General features: G+C 37.6%; 1 protein-coding gene across 1 annotated transcript in view; it reads right to left on the bottom strand.

The window, feature by feature from the left end:
* MICU2 (mitochondrial calcium uptake 2) overlaps nt 1-17376 on the bottom strand; it is a 143086-nt gene that overhangs the window by 17694 nt on the left and 108016 nt on the right. The window contains exon 7 of the mRNA XM_080797885.1: nt 15650-15715. Coding sequence (XP_080654011.1) covers nt 15650-15715 — 66 coding nt within the window. The remainder of the gene's footprint in view (nt 1-15649; nt 15716-17376) is intronic.

Raw genomic sequence — 17376 nt, 5'->3', positions numbered from 1 at the left:
TCACAAGTGCACTCCTTAGTCCCATCACCTATTTAGCCCATCCGCCCATCCACCACCCTTCTGCTAACTATCAGTTTGTTCTCTATAGCTAAGAGTCTGTTTTATGGCTTGCCTCTCTTTCTTTTTTCTTCTCCATGTTCACTTGTTACATTTTGTTTGTTTCTCAAATTCCACATGTGAGCAAAATCATATGGTATTTGTCTTTCTCTGACTTAATGGTGCTTAGCATAATACTCTAGCTCCATCCATGTCATTTTAAATGACAGGATTTCATTCTTTATGGCTGAATAATATTTGCCCACTTGATGTTTTCCTGCTTTGTTAAAGATTAACCAATTAATCTTCAATTGACCCTATAGTTGTGGGTTCATTTCTGAGTTTTCCACTCTGTTCCACTTAACTGTGTGTGCCAGTATCATACTGTTTTGATCACTACAGCTTTATAACATAACTTGAAGTCTGGGATTCTGATGCCTCCAGTTTTTTTCTTTTTCAAGGTTGTTTTGGCTATTCTGTGTCTTTTATGGTTCCGTACAAATTTTAGGATGGTTTGTTCTAGTTCTGTGAAAAATGCTGTTGGTATTTTGATAGGGATTGCATTAAATGTATAGATTGCTTTGGGTAGTATAGACCTTTTAACAGTAGTTGTTCTTCTAATCCATGAACATGGAATGTCTTTCCATTTCTTTGTGTCATCTTCAATTTTTCATCAGTGTTTTATAGTTTTCAGAGTACAGGTCTTTTACCTTTTGAGTTAGATTTATTCCTAGATATTTGATTGTTTTTGTGCATGTGTAAATGGGATTGATTCCTTAGTTTCTCTTTCTGCTGCTTCATTATTGGTGTATAGAAATGCAACAGATTTCTGTACACTGATTTTGTATCCTCTGACTTTACTGAATTCGTTTACCAGTTTTAGCAATTTCTTTAAAGATTTATTTATTTATTTATATGACAGGCAGAGATCACAAGTAGGCAGAGAGGCAGGCAGAGAGAGAGAGGAGGAAGCAGGCCCCCTGCTGAGCAGAGAGCCCGATGCGGGGCTCGATCCCAGGACCCTGGGACCATGACCTGAGCCGAAGGCAGAGGCTTTAACCCACTGAGCCACCCAGGCGCCCCCAGTTTTAGCAATTTGGGTTTTCTATATAGGGTATCATGTCATCTGCAGATAGTGAAAGTTTAACTTCTTCCTTGCCAATTTAGATGCCTTTTATTTATTTATTTTTTTGTCTGATTGCTATGGCTAGAAGTTTTAGTACTATGTTAAATAACAGTGTTGAGAGTAGACATCCCTATCTTGTTCCTATCTTTAGAAGAAAAGCTCTCAGTTTCCCCCATTTAGGATAATATCAGCTGTTTACTTTTCATATATGGCATTTATTATGTTGAGGTATATTCCCTCTAAACCTACTTTGTTGAGGGTTTTTTATCATGAATGTTGTTGTACTTTGTCAAATGCTTTTTCTGTATCTACTGAAATGATCAAATGGTTATTATCCTTTCTTTCATTAATGTGATGTATCAGAACTGACTTGCAAATACTGAACCACCCTTGTAACCCAGAAATAAATTTCACTTGATTGTGGTGAATGATTTTTCTTTTTTTCGTGAATGATTTTTTTAACATATTGCTGGATTTGGTATGCTAATATTTTATTGAGAATTTCTGCATTTATGTTCATCAGGGATATTGGCCCATAGTTCTCTTTTTTACTGGTGACTTGTCTGGTTTTGGTATCAGGGTAATGCTGGACTCATGGTATGAATCTGAAAGTTTTTCTTCCTCTTCTATTTTTTGGAATAGTTTGAGAAGAATAGGTATTAACTCTCCTTGAAATGTCTGGCAGAATTCACCTATGAAGCCACCTGGTCCTAGACTTTTGTTCGTTAACTACTGGTTCAATTTCTTTGCTGGTTATTGGTTTGTTCATTTTCTATTTCTTCCTGTTTCAGTTTTGGTAATTTATATGTTTCTAGGAATTTAACCATTTCTTCCAGGTTGTCCAATTTGTTGGTATTGGGTTCTCTTTCTGTTGTTGAATTGTAGGAGTTCTTTAGCTTTCTTGATATTAGATAGACCCTTATAAGGTCTATAATTTGCAAATATCTTCACACTCTGTAGGCTGTCTTTTTAATTTTTTTAAAAGATTTAAAAGATTTTTTAAAGATTTTTTTAAAAGATTTTTAAAGATTTTAAAGATTTTTAAAGATTTTTTAAAAGATTTTTAAAGATTTATTCATTTGACAGACAGAGATCACAAGTAGGCAGAGAGGCAGGCAGATAGAGAGGAAGGGAAGCAGGCTCCCTGCTGAGCAGAGAGCCCGACGTGGAGCTTGATTCCAGGACCCTGAGATCATGACCTGAGCTGAAGTCAGAGGCTTTAACCCACTGAGCCACCCAGGTGCCCCTGTCTTTTTAATTTTTGATAGGGTCCTTTGATACACAAAAGTTTCTAACTATAATGAAGTCCAATACATTAAATTTTCATCTACTGCTTATGTTTTTGGTGTCATAAGAAACCACTGCCAAATCCAATGCCATGAAGCATTTCCCCTTTCAAGAAATATTTCTAAGAGTTTTATAGTTGTAGCTTTTATATTTAAGTCTGATTGATTTCAGTTAACTTTTGTATATGGTATGAGGTAGAAGTCCAACCTCACTCTTTTACATGCAGCTATCCAGTTGTCCCAGCACCATATGTTGAAGAGACTTATGCAAAGGAAGTCATTATATACATGTTTTGAAAACAGCTTTTTTTTCTTTTTAAAGGGGATCACTTGCCATAACCAATATAGGTCTGTCATAATTTTTACTAGCTATTGCACTGTATGTGCCATTGTGCAGGTATGTATACACATAAACATTTTTTCAAGGTAACAAGCATGGTTACCTTATTTCTTCTTTATTAACATGCATTCCCCCCCCCCACCACTCTTGTGTTTGTCACAGAAAAGAGCAAAAAGGTCTGAATTTTCACATGCCTATTAGCAGTAGGGAAATTCCTGCATATGACATGTGAGCTAGCCAAGGTCGCCAGCATAATATAATGAACGTGCTGATATTTAGACTGTTTCCAATTTTTTTTTTTTACTATAAACACTGTTGTGAGATATACTGTTATATACTTATCTTTGTACACTAGTCATTATAAATTATTATTCATTTGCACTTAAACTTTGTTAGATGTCTTTACAATTTACATTGCCAATCAACAGTACAGAAGAATGCCCATTCCCTCACATCTTGGAGAACACTAAAGATTATCAAACTTATCTTTGCCAATCTGGTAAGAAATAAAACAAAACAAATCACTATTATTTCAACTTGCATTTCCTTGATTATTCATATTTATTGGTCATTTGTATTTCTTCTGCTAACTGCCCCTTCATGAACTTTGCCTACTTTTCTATTGAGATGTTAAGTCATTTTAAAAAAGTCACAGTAGTCAAGTTTACTACAATTTTCTTTTACAGCTTTTGGAACAGGACTACATTGCTTAGCTCAATAAGATAAAAACATTTACCCACTTTTTCTTTTCAAATCAGGTATAACTGACATGCAATACTACATTAGTTTCAGGTGTAGAACATAGTGAACTGACATTTGTATACATTGCAAAATGATCACCGCAGTAAATGTGGTCACCATCTCCTACTTTACAAAGTTAATACAATATTACTGACTATATTCCTAATGCTGTACCTTACAACCCAATGACTTATCTTCTCCAAGTCAGTAAGTTGCCCTTCTGTTCAGCTGAGGATTTCCTTTTGTAACTAAAAGTATGTACTTTGTGATCCTATTCCGTTTCTTCTGAACACACCTCTCCTCTGGTAACCACCAATCTGTTCTCTGCATCTATGAATCTCGGAGTTTTTTTTTTTGTTTGTTTTTTTGTTTTTTGTTTTTTTTTTAGATTCCACATGTAAGTGAAATCCTGTGGTATTTGTCTTGCTCTGACTTACTTATATTACTTAGAATAATACCTTCAAGGTCCATCCATGTTGTTGCAAATGTCAAGATTTTCTTATGGCTGAGCAGTATTGGGTATATAAACCACATCTTTTTATCCACATATCTATCAGTGGACACTTAAATTGCTTTCATACTTTGGCTTTGTAAATAATGCTGCAATGAAAAAAGGGGTACATATACCTTTCTGAATTAGTGTTTGTTTTCTTTGATTAGATACCCAGTAACAAAATTGTTGTATCATACTGTAATTCTATCTTTTTTTAAAAAAAATATTTTATTTACTTGGGAGACAGACTGAGTGAGATAGAGAGCACAGCCAGGGGAGAGGCAGAAGAAGGGGAAGCAGACTCTCCCTGAGCAGGGAGCCTGACGTGGGGCTCAATACCAGTACCCTGGGATCATGACCTAAGCTGAAGGGAGATGCCTAAGAGACCAAGCCATTCAGGCACCCCCTGTAGTTCTATTTTTAATTTTGAGGAGTCTCCATATGGTTTTCCACAGTGGCTGTACCAATTTACAATACCACCAACAATACAAAGCGTTCCCTTTTCTTCACATCCTTGCCAGCATTTTGTTATTTCTTGTCATTTTGACATTAGCCCTTCCAACAGGTGTAGGTGCTATCTCATTGTGGTTTTGATTTGCATTCCCCTGATTAGTGATGTTGAGCATGTTCACATGTGCCTGTTTGCCATCTGAAAACGTCTATTCAGATCATCTGCCCATGTTTTAATTGGATTGTTTTTCCTATTGAACTGTATAAGTTCTTCATATCTATTTTGGATATTAACCCTTTAGCAGATATATAATTTACAAATATCTTCTCCCATTTTGGAAAGTTGCCCTTCTGTTTGAGGGTTTCCTTTGCTGTACAGAAGCTTTTTAGTTTCATGTAGTCCCATTTGTTTATTTTTGCTTTTGTTCCCTTTGCCTTTGGAGTCAGATAAAAAAAAAAAAAGTCACTAAGCCTGACTTCAAGGAACTTATTGCTTAGGTTTTCTTCTTCGGCATTTATGGTTTTAGGTCTTATATTCAAGTCCTGAATCCATTTTCAGTTAATTTTTTGTATATGGTGTAAAATAGTGGTCCAATTTCATTCTTTTGTGTGTAGCAGCTGTCCAGTTTTCCCAACACTATTTATTAAACAGACAGCCCTTTCCCCATTGTATATTCTTGCCTCCTTTGTTGAAACTTAACTGACCGTATACGTGTGGGTTTATTTCTGGGTTATCTATATCTATAGTTCCATTGATCTATGTGTTTGTTTTTATGAAAATACCCACTGTTTTGATTATTATAGCTTCATAATACTATTTGAAATCAGGCACAGTAAAACCTCTGGCTTTGTTCTTCTTTCTTAACATTCCTTTGGCTATTTAGGGTCTTTTGTGGTTCCCTCCACAGAAGTTATAGTATTACTCTAATTCTGTAAAACAATGTCATTGGAATTTTGATAGGGATTGCAATGCATCTGTGAATTGCTTTGGGTGTATGAACATTTAACAATATCAATTCTTCTAACCTATGACAAAATATATCTTTCCATTTCTTGTGTTATCTTCAATTTCTTTCATCAATGTCATATAGTTTTCAGGCAATAGATCTTTCATGTCCTTGGTTAAATTTATTCCCTGGCATTTCGTTGTTTTTAATGCAATTGTAAGTAGAATTATTTTCTTGATTTCTCAGATATTTTGTTAATGTACAGAAATGCAAGAGAGCTTTGTATATTAATTTTGTATCTTGCAACTCTACTGAATTCACTTATTAGTTCTGATAGTTTTTTGGCAGAGTCTATAGGTTTTCTACATCCAGTATCATGTCATCTGCGAACAGTGAAAATGTTACTTCTTCCTTTCCAGTATGGATGCCTGTTATTTCTTTTTCTTGCCTAATTGCTCTGGCTAGGACTTTCAATTCTATGTTGAATAAAAGTAGCAAGAGTAGGCATCCTTATCTTGTTCTTGATCTTACAGGAAAAGCTTTAGCTTTTCACCACTGAGTAAGATCTTAGTTGGGGCTCTGTCATATACAGCCTTTAATATGTTGAGGTATGTTCCCTCTACACTCATTTTGTTGAGTTTTTTTTTTTAATCATAAATGGATGTTAAATTTTCTCTAAATTTTTTATGCATCTATTAGAGTATGATTTTTAGCCTTCATTTTGTTGATGTGGTATGTATCACCTTGATTGATTTGTATATGCTGACCATACTTGCAACCCTAGAGTAAATCCCACTTGATCATGATGTAAGATCATTTTAATGTAATTCTGAGTTTGGACTATTAATATTTTGTTGATTTTTGCATGTATTTTCATCAGGGATATTGGCCTGTAATTTCCTTTCTGTTCTTTTCCTCCCTCCCTCCTCCCTTCCCTCTCTGTTTCTTCTTGGTGTTCTTCTTTGCTTTTGGTATAAGGGTAATGATGACCTTGCAAAATCAGTATGGGAGCATTCCCTCCTCTTCAAAATCTTGGAGGACTTTGAGAAGTATAGGCACTAAAAGTTCTTCGAATGTTTGGTAGAATTCACCAGTGAAGCTGTCCTGTCCTGGACAGCTTGTTAGGAGGTTTCTGATTACTGGTTCAGTCTCCCACATCTAAGGTATGCCTGCATTCTTGGTTGGAAGTTGTTTTCCTTTCATCATTTTGAATACGTGATGTTGCTCTCTTCTGGCCTGCAGTTTCTGCCATGAAATTTCCTAATAGCCTTATGGGACTTCCCTTGTATGAAATAATTTTTCTTCTTTCTGCTTTTGAAATTCTCTCTTTAACTTTTGAAATTTTAATTATTATGTGTCTTGGTATGGATCTCTTTGGATTCATCTTAATTAGAATCCTCTGAGCTTCCTGGACCTGGATGTCTATTTCCTTCCCCTAGTTAAGGAAGTATTCAGCCATTATTTTTCAAATACGTTTCCTGACCTTACCTCTCTCTTCTCCTTCTGGGTCCCTTATAATGCAAGCGTTATTCTATTTGATGTTGTCCTAGAGGTCCCTTAAGCTACTTACTTAAATTTTTTTTTTCCTTTTCATTGCTTTGCTTTGGTGAGTTCTACTGCAGTCTACCAGATCACTGATCTGTTCTGCTTCATCTAGTCTGCTACTGAAGCCCTCTTGGTCCTTTTTTTTTTTTTTTTTTTAAGATTTTATTTATTTGACAGACAGAGATCACAAATAGGCAGAGAGGCAGGCAGAGAGAGAGAGGAAGGGAAGCAGGCTCCCCGCTGAGCAGAGAGCCCGATGTGGGGGCTCGATCCCAGGACCCTGGGACCACGACCCGAGCCGAAGGCAGAGGCTTTAACCCACTGAGCCACCCAGGCGCCCCCTTCTTGGTCCTTTTTGAAAAAAAAAAAAAAAAAAAAAAAGAGGGAGAGAAAGAAGTGAGGGGGGGCAGAGACAGAATCTAGAGCGGGATCCATGCCCATTGTGGATGCAGGGCTCAATCTCACAACACTGAGATCATGACCTGAGTTGAAATCAAGAGTCAGATGCTTAACAGACTAGGCCACCCAGGCGCCCCCTTCTTCGTTCGTTCTTATACTTTCTATCTCTTTTTGAAGTTCTCATTGTATTCACCATTATCCCTGAGTTCCATGAGCATCTTTATGACCATTACCTTAAATTCTTTTTCAGATAGAACACTTTCCTCCACATTATTAAGATCTATTTCTGAGGTTCTGTCATGTTCTTCTATTTGGAACACATTCCTGTTTCTTCATTTTGCGTGACTCTTGGTGTGTTTCTATGTACTACTTCAAGGAGCTATCTCTCTCATTCTTAAAGCAGTGCCTTGTGTAGGTGATGAAACTTCTCTTTCACCCTTATTTTTTTAGCTCTTTGTTGTCTCTTGAACCTTTGTGATTATCTAAACCACCTGACTTATTCTTGATATGACCTTGACATGATACTGTTAGGGTGTGCCACGACCTGCCTATTCCATGGGGAGGAATCTCATTTAAAACCCAGGGTTGACTGGAAGCAGACACTTAGGAGCAGTTTTTAAAATATAAAAGTATACACAATCCTGTAGGAGCTACAATCATAGTCTCTGCTGCCTCCAGACCAGATTTAGAGGTGTCTCCTGGGTAACAGCTGCAAAAAAACCAGGGCTCCAGGTAAGTGTGTAAGCTCCTGAGAGGTCTTGTTAAGATGCAGAAGGCCGAGGGGGGTGCAAGGGTGGCGTGTCTCTAACTAGGCTCCCCAGGGGCACTTCTTTTATCTTTATATGCTAGGGAACCGGAAGCTGAAGCTCCGAGCTAAGCAAACAGGCCTCTTTTCCATAAGACTCGGGCTGTGTTTCAGTCTGCTGCTATGCAGTGTCCTGATGGTGGTGGCTTGCCAAGAACTGTCTGGGTGTTACATTCTTGTGGAGCTCAAGAATGCCAGCCACTTTGGCCACCTGGGCCAGGCGACTGAATGGTGACCCCGTGTGGACTGCATGTATCTGCTGGCTTTATCTAGGCAGAGTGTATGGGGCAGGGCAAGTCTGCTAGCTTCAGAAAAGCAGGGGGCAAATGTCTTGACTGTACACCAGTGGGCTTCAGGAATGTAGTGGCTGAGTACCTTGTCCGTGTATGCACGCTGGCTTTAGGGTGGGAGGTGGAGAATGACAGTCCCAGCCAGAGAGTGGGGGAGGACTGCAACTGCCTACGCTTACCAACTTTATTTAGGGAATGAGAGGATGCCATGAATGTTGTGCTTGCCTGCCCCAGCTACAGACTGGGGGAGTGCTGCAACCTTCTACACTCTCCAGCTTCCTCAAGGCAGTGGGATGGTGCTTGTCCCCACCTGTCTTAGCAATGCAGCAGGAGGGTGCTGCCTCTGAGCCCACCCACTTGAGCTAGAGAGTCAGTGGAGAGTGCAAAATTGGCTTCTGTCCGCACCTCTATTTCCAGGGAGAGTTTCAACGGTCCCTTGCCCTTCCAGCAGATGGTTTTAGATTGCCAAATGAATTTTACAACAGACTCTTGGCATTTTTCAAACTACTATTTTTCTGCTGGGTCTTGGGGACGATGAGACTGCACGTGAGCCCTTTAAAAGGGGCATCTCAGTTTCCTATAGCACTTTGGGTCCCTTAAATATCAGCCCCTTTGCATTCTCTAAGTCAGATGATTTGGGGGCTCATCTCTCTGGTTCAGAGGGTGCTGTAAGTGAGACACCATCTCCTCACTCTTCCAGAATTACTGGACTGTTGTGTCACAGTGCTGGGGTGGGGTTTCTGGTAAGACCATCTGACTCTCCTACCTATCTTTTTCCCTTCTGTTGTGGAGAAACAGTTCATCTAGTTTTTAGATCTTTTTCAGAGGGAAATAATCCATATTTGCTGTAGATTTGGTGTATCTGTGGGACAGGGTGAGTTCAAGATCTTCCTATGCTGCCATCTTGCAGAAGAGCCCCACATTTCCTCAAGTATTTCCATAGTTTGACTTTCGACATTATCTGTGATTCCTCTGGAATTTATTGCTATAGGAACTGATAAATACACCCAACACTGTTTAGTCAGTCACACCATTAGTCACAAAGATGTAGTAAATGCCCATTATGTGTCAGACACCATGTTAGGCCTTGGGGCTTCATGGTTCTCTATTCCTGTTGGGTAACTGGGCATTCAACAAGTTATTAAAAATAATAATCTAAGCATGAAAATATTGGGAAGAAGTTCAAGGAGCTTTGGGAGCATACAAAGGGTGTCCAACTCACTTAGCAGCTTAGACAAGACTTTCCTGAAAAAAATACCATTTAAACTGAGATCTAAAGTTTGAACCAAAGTTAAGAAAGAAGAAGTGGGAATAAACACTCCAAACAGGAAACATGTATAAACGCCTGAAGGTGCTAGAGAGCATGGTGCTCTATGGCTGGGGTGTAGACAGCAATAATAATAAATATAAAGCAAATAAATATCTATTGCTTATGTGTTAGCAGAGTTCTAGGAGAGTTGAATAAATTAACTAATACAATCCTCAAAACAACCTACTGAGGTAGATTACTATCATTCTTTTTTTCTCTTCTTCAAGATTTTATTTTAAGTAATCTCTACACCTAATATGGGGGTTGAGCTCAACAGATCAAGAGTTGCACATTACCAACTGAGCCGGCCAGGCACCCCTATTATTCTCATTTTATAATGAAGAACGTTTTTATGCAAAGAGAAGTACACTAATTTTATACAAGGAGAAGTATAGTGATTTGCTTGGAGCCACACAGCTATTAAGAGATGGAGTAGCATATCAATGTAGGCAGTTGGTCTTTCTGAGTCTGAGGTTTTTTGTTTGTTTGTTTGTTTTTGATGATTCATTAGTTGCATGTAACACCCAGTGCTCATCTCCAAATGTGCTCTCCTTAATACCCATCACCCAGTTATCCCATTCCCTCCACTCCCTCCCTTCTGTAACCCTCAGTGTTTCCCGGAGTCCAGGGTCTCTCATGGTTTGTCTCCCTCTCTGATTTTTTTCCATTCAGTTTTCCCTCCCTTCCCTTGTTCTTCATATTCCACATATGAATGAAATCATGTAATTGTCTTTCTCTGCTTGACTTATTTCACCTAGCGTAATCCCCTCCAGTTCCATCCATGTCGATGAAAATGATGGGTATTCATCCTTTCTAATGGTTGAGTAATATTCCATTGTATATATGGAGCACATCTTCTTTATCCATTCATCTGCTGAAGGACATTTTGGCCTCTTCCACATTTTGGCTATTGTTATATCATATTTGTGCTTTTAGGTCACCCTGGCTATATGGAAATGAATTAGAAAAGACAGGAGTGGATGCAGAGAGATCAGTTAGGAGGCCACTGCAGTAAATGAAATGAGAAGTGATGGTAGTCTGATAAAATGATAGTCATGGAAAAAGAACAACAACAACAAATCTGAGAAACATTTAAGAGGCAGAACAGATAGTACCTAGTGACTAACTGGATATGAGAGGTAAGGAGATTACTCCCTTTTTTCTGGATTACTGAAAAGTAATTTGGTAATTTTTCCCTACTGATTTAAAATGATATCTATGTTTTATGCTATTGCTCATATGTTTTGGGTTTATTTTATTTGAGTATTCTATTGCTCACTATACCATTTCATTACCCCTCTCATTACTTGCATTTTCTAGACTATTCTTGGCTATTCTCTCATGTTTATTCTCCCAGATGAAGTTTAAAAGCATTTTGGCAAGTCTCTGTACACCTCTTACCTCTCAAACACTATCACCAAAGAAGAAACCATCCAACTCCTCCCCACAAACCTCAAAATATAACCAAACAAAACCGAAATCAGGTACTCAGGTGTTGAGTTCTGATGTAGACTGTACTGAATTCATAGATTAATTTACTGGGGATTGGCCACTTCACAAGGCTCACTAGTCCTACCTAAGAATAAAGCCTAGCTTTATTTATTTTTTATTTATTCAATCTTCTCTTATTTCCTCAATTAAAATTTATTGTTTATAGTTTTCTTTATTTAGATTCTTTTAAGTATTTTTTTGTTTGTTTCTGAACTTCTCTATTTGTGCATAGTTGACACACAACGTTACTTTAGTTTTAGGTGCACAACAGTGATTCAACATCTCTGTATGTAAGCTGTGCTTACAACTATAGCTCCCACCTGTTATCATACAACACTATTACAATACCACTGACAACATTCCCTATGCTGCACATTTTATTCCCTAGATCTTAAAATATTAATCTATTTTTCAAGTATCTTAAAAACTAGTTAATTATTAAATGGTCGTCAGTGTCATTAATATAAGCTGCATCGAAATGCACTGTAGTTCATGCTTTTGGTATACAGTATGGCATTTATTTTAAAAGGTAAACTTTTATACTTTATTACCTATATTGGTTTACCTGAAATATTTGCTTTTGGAACTTACTCACCATGTTTATTAAAAGTCATTGTAAACCTATTGGCTAATTAAAATGTGATAACTGCCTTCTGATTTCCCACAGGATAGAATGACAAAAAAGGTTTTCCCCAAAAAGCAAACAGTTGGACAAAATGGTCAAAACACAACTATTCAGCACTGTGGAATCCAACCAAAGGCACATAATAAAGTGAGAAGCGTTTTTCAAATTAACTATTAAACTTTGGGCAGCAAACGTCTATGGCCTTCTTGCCTTTTCAGTTTTACCCTATAGGAGTTCTACCAGAGAGTGTCAGGCTGTCCAAAACCAGTTTCCCTGTTGCTGATGGAGGGAGTTTGCAGGTGATCTTGGTGGCTCCTTTAAGTGAGACTGCAGTCCTCTTTGGAGCAAGCAATGGACTCAGATGGTCAGGTACTTGAAAGTCTGAGGAGCTGAGACAACCATAAGGACTTGCTGTGCTCTCCTTGTACCCTAGGTTGTGATCCACATTTAGCAGAGACCACACCAGCTCCAGCTGCCCACACATCCTTGGCTCAAAGAGCTGACACAGGTGTGTGCACCGGCAGGCTTAAAAAGAGCTTACATGTGAATGTACTTCCAACCTTACACAGACACATCGGCAGGGGGGAAGGGAGGACTCACCTTATTATCTCTGTGGTCCTAGTACAATCTCTGGCTGGACACTTAAAACTGCGACAGAGCACTGACTCCTAGGAAGCCAGGCTAAAAATAAAAATCAAATAGATTTCCTGTGCAGTAATTCTTCCCTTGAGGGAAAAGAGTCCATTTATAACAGTAAAAAAGTCATGTCACTAGGGATGCCCTTAAGAAACAAATTTCAGATGAATGAAAAAATTAAATGAAAAAATCCAAAAGCATAACTAAAGGAGAGGATAATACAGGTTAGTATTTATAACTGATTTTGATTTAAAAAAATGAAAGTAGTTAGATGAATAAAATTAAAAGACAAATAAATATGACCACGTAAAAAATAACATCTATAACCAAAATGTCATAAACAAAACCAAATCTGATAAATATTTCAATAATTTTGAAAAATTTTTTAAAAGTACTCTTAAAAGTAAATATGAAGAGAAATCTAAAGAAATTCCCAAAGAACAGAAAATTTGTAAGAAATATCTTGAAAAAGAGTAACTGAGATACCTTTTCCCCTAACTGGCACTACTTAAAAAAAACAGAACAAGAACAGATACCAATCCTGGAGACACTGTTCACAGGGGGGCATATTTACTCAATGGTAGTAGGACTGTAAACTGTTATAACCTTTCTAGAAGGCAGTTTGACCATATGAATCAAAAGTCTTAAAAGCATTCACGTCTTTTGACCCAACGATTTCACCTTTAGAACACTGTCCTAAATTCACATGTTTAACTATTTACTGGGGCATGATTGTAACAGCAAAGATTTGGAAACAATCTTAATGATCAATAATAAAAATGTCATATTCATATAATTAAATACTTGTTCATTCATTTAAAAATATTTATTGAACATTTAGAGCATGCTCTGGTGCTTTCCCAGGCTATGTAGATACAAATCATGCAGTAAAGAATTTACCATACCCAGATAGAGGTCTGACTTTTGTCCTGGGCTTCTGGGAGATCATCTCTATGGTAAGTGTCTTGTTTGCTTGAGGGCCTTGGGCCATACCAGACTAACCATGAGGTTTAGGGTGGTGGCTTGGGTCATGGGGTATCAGCATGACCTCCAGAATGGCTAGACACGGGGGTCAGCAACATGGGTATTCAAACAAATTTATACAGCTGACCCCAAGAAAATCTCTGGACATTAGGGCCCTGATTGGCACCCCTCCATGTGTACTGTTATATACCTTGTAGGGAGAGTTAGTGCTATCCATGATCCCTCTGGGGAGAGGACAACTGGAACCTCTGCTTGTGAAACTTTCTGGACCTCTGTCTCATGTGTGTCTGATTTTAATCTGTATCTGCTCATTGTAAGAAACGACCCATGAACCTAACAATTTTCAGTTAGCTTTTTGAGTCCTTCCAGTGAATAATGGAACCCAAGGGTGGTCTCGGGGTTCCCTGAACTTGCAACTGCTATCAAAAGTAAGTGGTCTCATCTGTACCCCAATGTTCATAGCAGCAATGGCCACGGTCGCCAAACTGTGGAAAGAACCAAGATGCCCTTCAACGGATGAATGGATAAGGAAGATGTGGTCCATATACGCTATGGAGTATTATGCTTCCATCAGAAAGGATGAATACCCAACTTTTGTATCAGCATGGACGGGACTGGAAGAGATTATGCTGAGTGAAATAAGTCAAGCAGAGAGAGTCAATTATCATACGGTTTCACTTATTTGTGGAGCATAAGAAATAACACGGAGGACATGGAGAGATGGAGAGGAGAAGGGAGTTGAGGGAAATTGGAGGGGCAGATGAACCATGAAAGACTATGGACTCTGAAAAACAATCTGAGGGTTTTGAAAGGGAGGGGGGTGGGAAGTTGGGTGAGCCTGGTGGTGGGTATTATGGAGGGCATGTATTGCATGGAGCACTGGGTATGGTGCATAAACAATGAATTCTGTTACAGTGAAAAGAAATTAAAAAAAAAAAAAAAAGTAAGTGGTCTCGTGGACTGCTCCCTAACTTCAAACAACTGTAAAGAGAGGAATGATGTTTACAGTTCAGAGGAGGACACAGACAATTATACTAATGTGTGAGAAGTGTTATGATGGTGGACAAATAGGGCATGATGGGAACACACAGGATATATACATCTAGGAATAGGGAATACCATTCAAGGATTCGGATGTGGGAAAAAGAAGTCCAGCACAGGACTGCTCAAAGGGATGAAATGTAAGAAAGAATTATGATTTTAATAATTTGCAAAATTTGAAGCAGACATGCTCTAAAAAGATGAAATAATTTGGAAATTTAAGAAAATCTCATGGAAAGCATGCTGTGGAATCAGAACTGACTGCAAGATTATCAACAGAAAATTTACTGATATACATTAGTGGTGGGAATGAAAATTGTTTCATTGTCTATAGGAGATACTTGCCAAATTTGTCAAAATTTATCAGCAACCTTAGAAATATATCTTTTGACCTAGCAATCACATTTCTGGGAAGTTATCCCTCAGATATATTCACATATGTATAAAAAGATACATTACAGGATTATTAACTGTAGCATTATTTGCATTATCAAGGGACTGGATATACGTTAAGACTGGATATACTGTTTTTAAAGAGGGGAATGGTTACATAAACTAGTACATCATACAAGAAAGCACTATGGCACTGTTAAAAAGGAGATATGCAGACGTATTGAGGAAAAAACGGGAGAGTGTGAAACAATGCACTGCGCTACTCCTTGCAGAAAAGTAGAAAAAAATACACATGGATGTATTTAGTTACTTCTTTACAGATACACTTATACACACATGAGATATCTCTGGGCGAATATACAGGACACTTAAAGCACTCACTGCCAGTGAGAACTGGGTGACTGGGATGAAAATGCTGCCCTCTGCACATACTCTTTTTGAAGTTTGGACCATGTAAATGTAGCACATCTATTCAAAATATTTAGAAAAATGAAGTTACTGATAATTTTCCCAATGCTGCCCTCTGCACATACTCTTTTTGAATCTTTTGAAGTTTGGACCATGTGAATGTAGCACATCTATTCAAAATATTTAGAAAAATGAAGTTACTGATAATTTTCCCAATGATGTGAGAATATTTATTTGACAAACAGAAGAGAGAAACTACTGTAAATATCATCTGTCTGGAAATACTTAGTTTATTTGCACATACCTGGCATTCTGTTTCATTAGCTGTTGTTGTCCTCAAGTCATCTTGTTTACTTATGATCTTCTGTAGCTAAAAAGATAGCAAACATGAATTCAGCTGTGTGACTACTGGACTGTTCAAAATAGCCTAAGAAACAGATGCTAAGTTTTCATTATAAAATATATACTAATTGTTAAGTAGCAAACTAAATTCTGCATTATAGCTAATATTGTACTTTTTTTTTCTTAAATCATGTAAGAATTCAAGGAGTACTTACATTCTTAAAATTTGAATCATTTTCTTCCTCTTAAGAAAGCTGGTTTACGTAATACATATTCCAAAGACATTACTCTATAAAAACTTCAAGATTACCGTCATTCTTCAAGAGAATTTTGATTCATAATTAATTTTCTGTATCACTGCTAGTTTATGGCCACATTTTCAAGTAGATAGCCTTTTTTTTTTTTAAAGGGGGAGGTAGAGGAAGAGGGAGAACCTTTTTTTTTTTTTTTTTTTTTTTTTAAGAGAGATAGACAGACACTCTTTAAGCAGGCTCTACACCCAGAGTGTAGCCTGACTTGGGGCTTGATCTCATAATCTTGAGATCATGTGAGATCCTGACCTCAGAGGAAATCAAGAGCTGGTCACTTAACCAAGTGAACTACCCACGTGCCCCTCAAGTATATAGCTCTTCAGAAGCTACTTATACCATATAAAAATGGTCTTCTTCCCCTTATGCATTTATAAAGCATCAAAATAATTCTTAAAAAATATTTTATTTATTTATTTGAGAGAGTGAGAGAGCTCGAGAGAGCAGGAGCAGGGGGAGGGGCATAGGGAGAGTCAGAGAATCCCAAGCAGACTCTGAGCTGAGCCATCCAGGTGCCCCAAGCATCAAAATAATTTAAAAACCTACAGTTCTGCCATATATAAAATTGTCAATAGTACCCTGAGACTGAATACATTTAAAAACCTACCTTTCAGGGTCATTTGTACCAATCCTCATATGGAAAGCAAATTAAAAAAAAAAAGTTTTAAAAAAAATTAAATGTAGACAAAATCTGAAACTATGGATTCAAATGAATTAGGAGACAAACCTTCACTCATTTTTTTTCTAGGCTACTTCTTTATTAACAGTTTGAAAATTGCTCCAACTAAATTCCAAATTAATTATCTCAAGTTTTGCTGCCTCTATAATGTTTGTTTTAGGCAAATGGTTTATCTCTAGTTCTCTTAGTCCCTCAAACTTTTCCACATCTCCCCCAAAATTATTTTAGGGAAAAAGTGTTGAAAAGTTTTACATTTGTTTTATCCTTATTTTTTAAGTTGACAGTCAAATATATAATGCTGAGTTCAATACCTTTCTTCCTTTGCTTACTGTGTCTCCTTTAAAAAATTTTACAATGGAGAATTTTAAACACAGCGAAGTAAAGAGAATTCTGTAATAAACCAAACATTCTTTACTTCAGTTTATCAGTACTCTGCCATTCTTGGTTTATTTATCCTTCTACCCATTCCCAGTTCCTTGTCAATTGTTATCATTTATAGCACTTTAAAAAAAACCCCATTTTATTGATTTATTTGACAGAGAGAGAGGGACAAAGAGGGAACACATGCAGGGGGGTGGGAGAGGTAGAAGCAGGCTCTTGGCTGAGCAGGGAGCCTGAGGCAGGCCCCAATCCCAGACACAGGAACCATGACCTGAGCGGAAGGCAGATGCTTAACAACTGAGCCACCCAGGCACCCCTCAT

The sequence above is a fragment of the Martes martes genome (genome assembly GCF_963455335.1).
Source record: "Martes martes genome assembly, chromosome: 3".
Taxonomy (NCBI): Eukaryota; Metazoa; Chordata; class Mammalia; order Carnivora; family Mustelidae; genus Martes; species Martes martes.
This window is presented reverse-complemented; position numbering and strand designations above follow the sequence as displayed.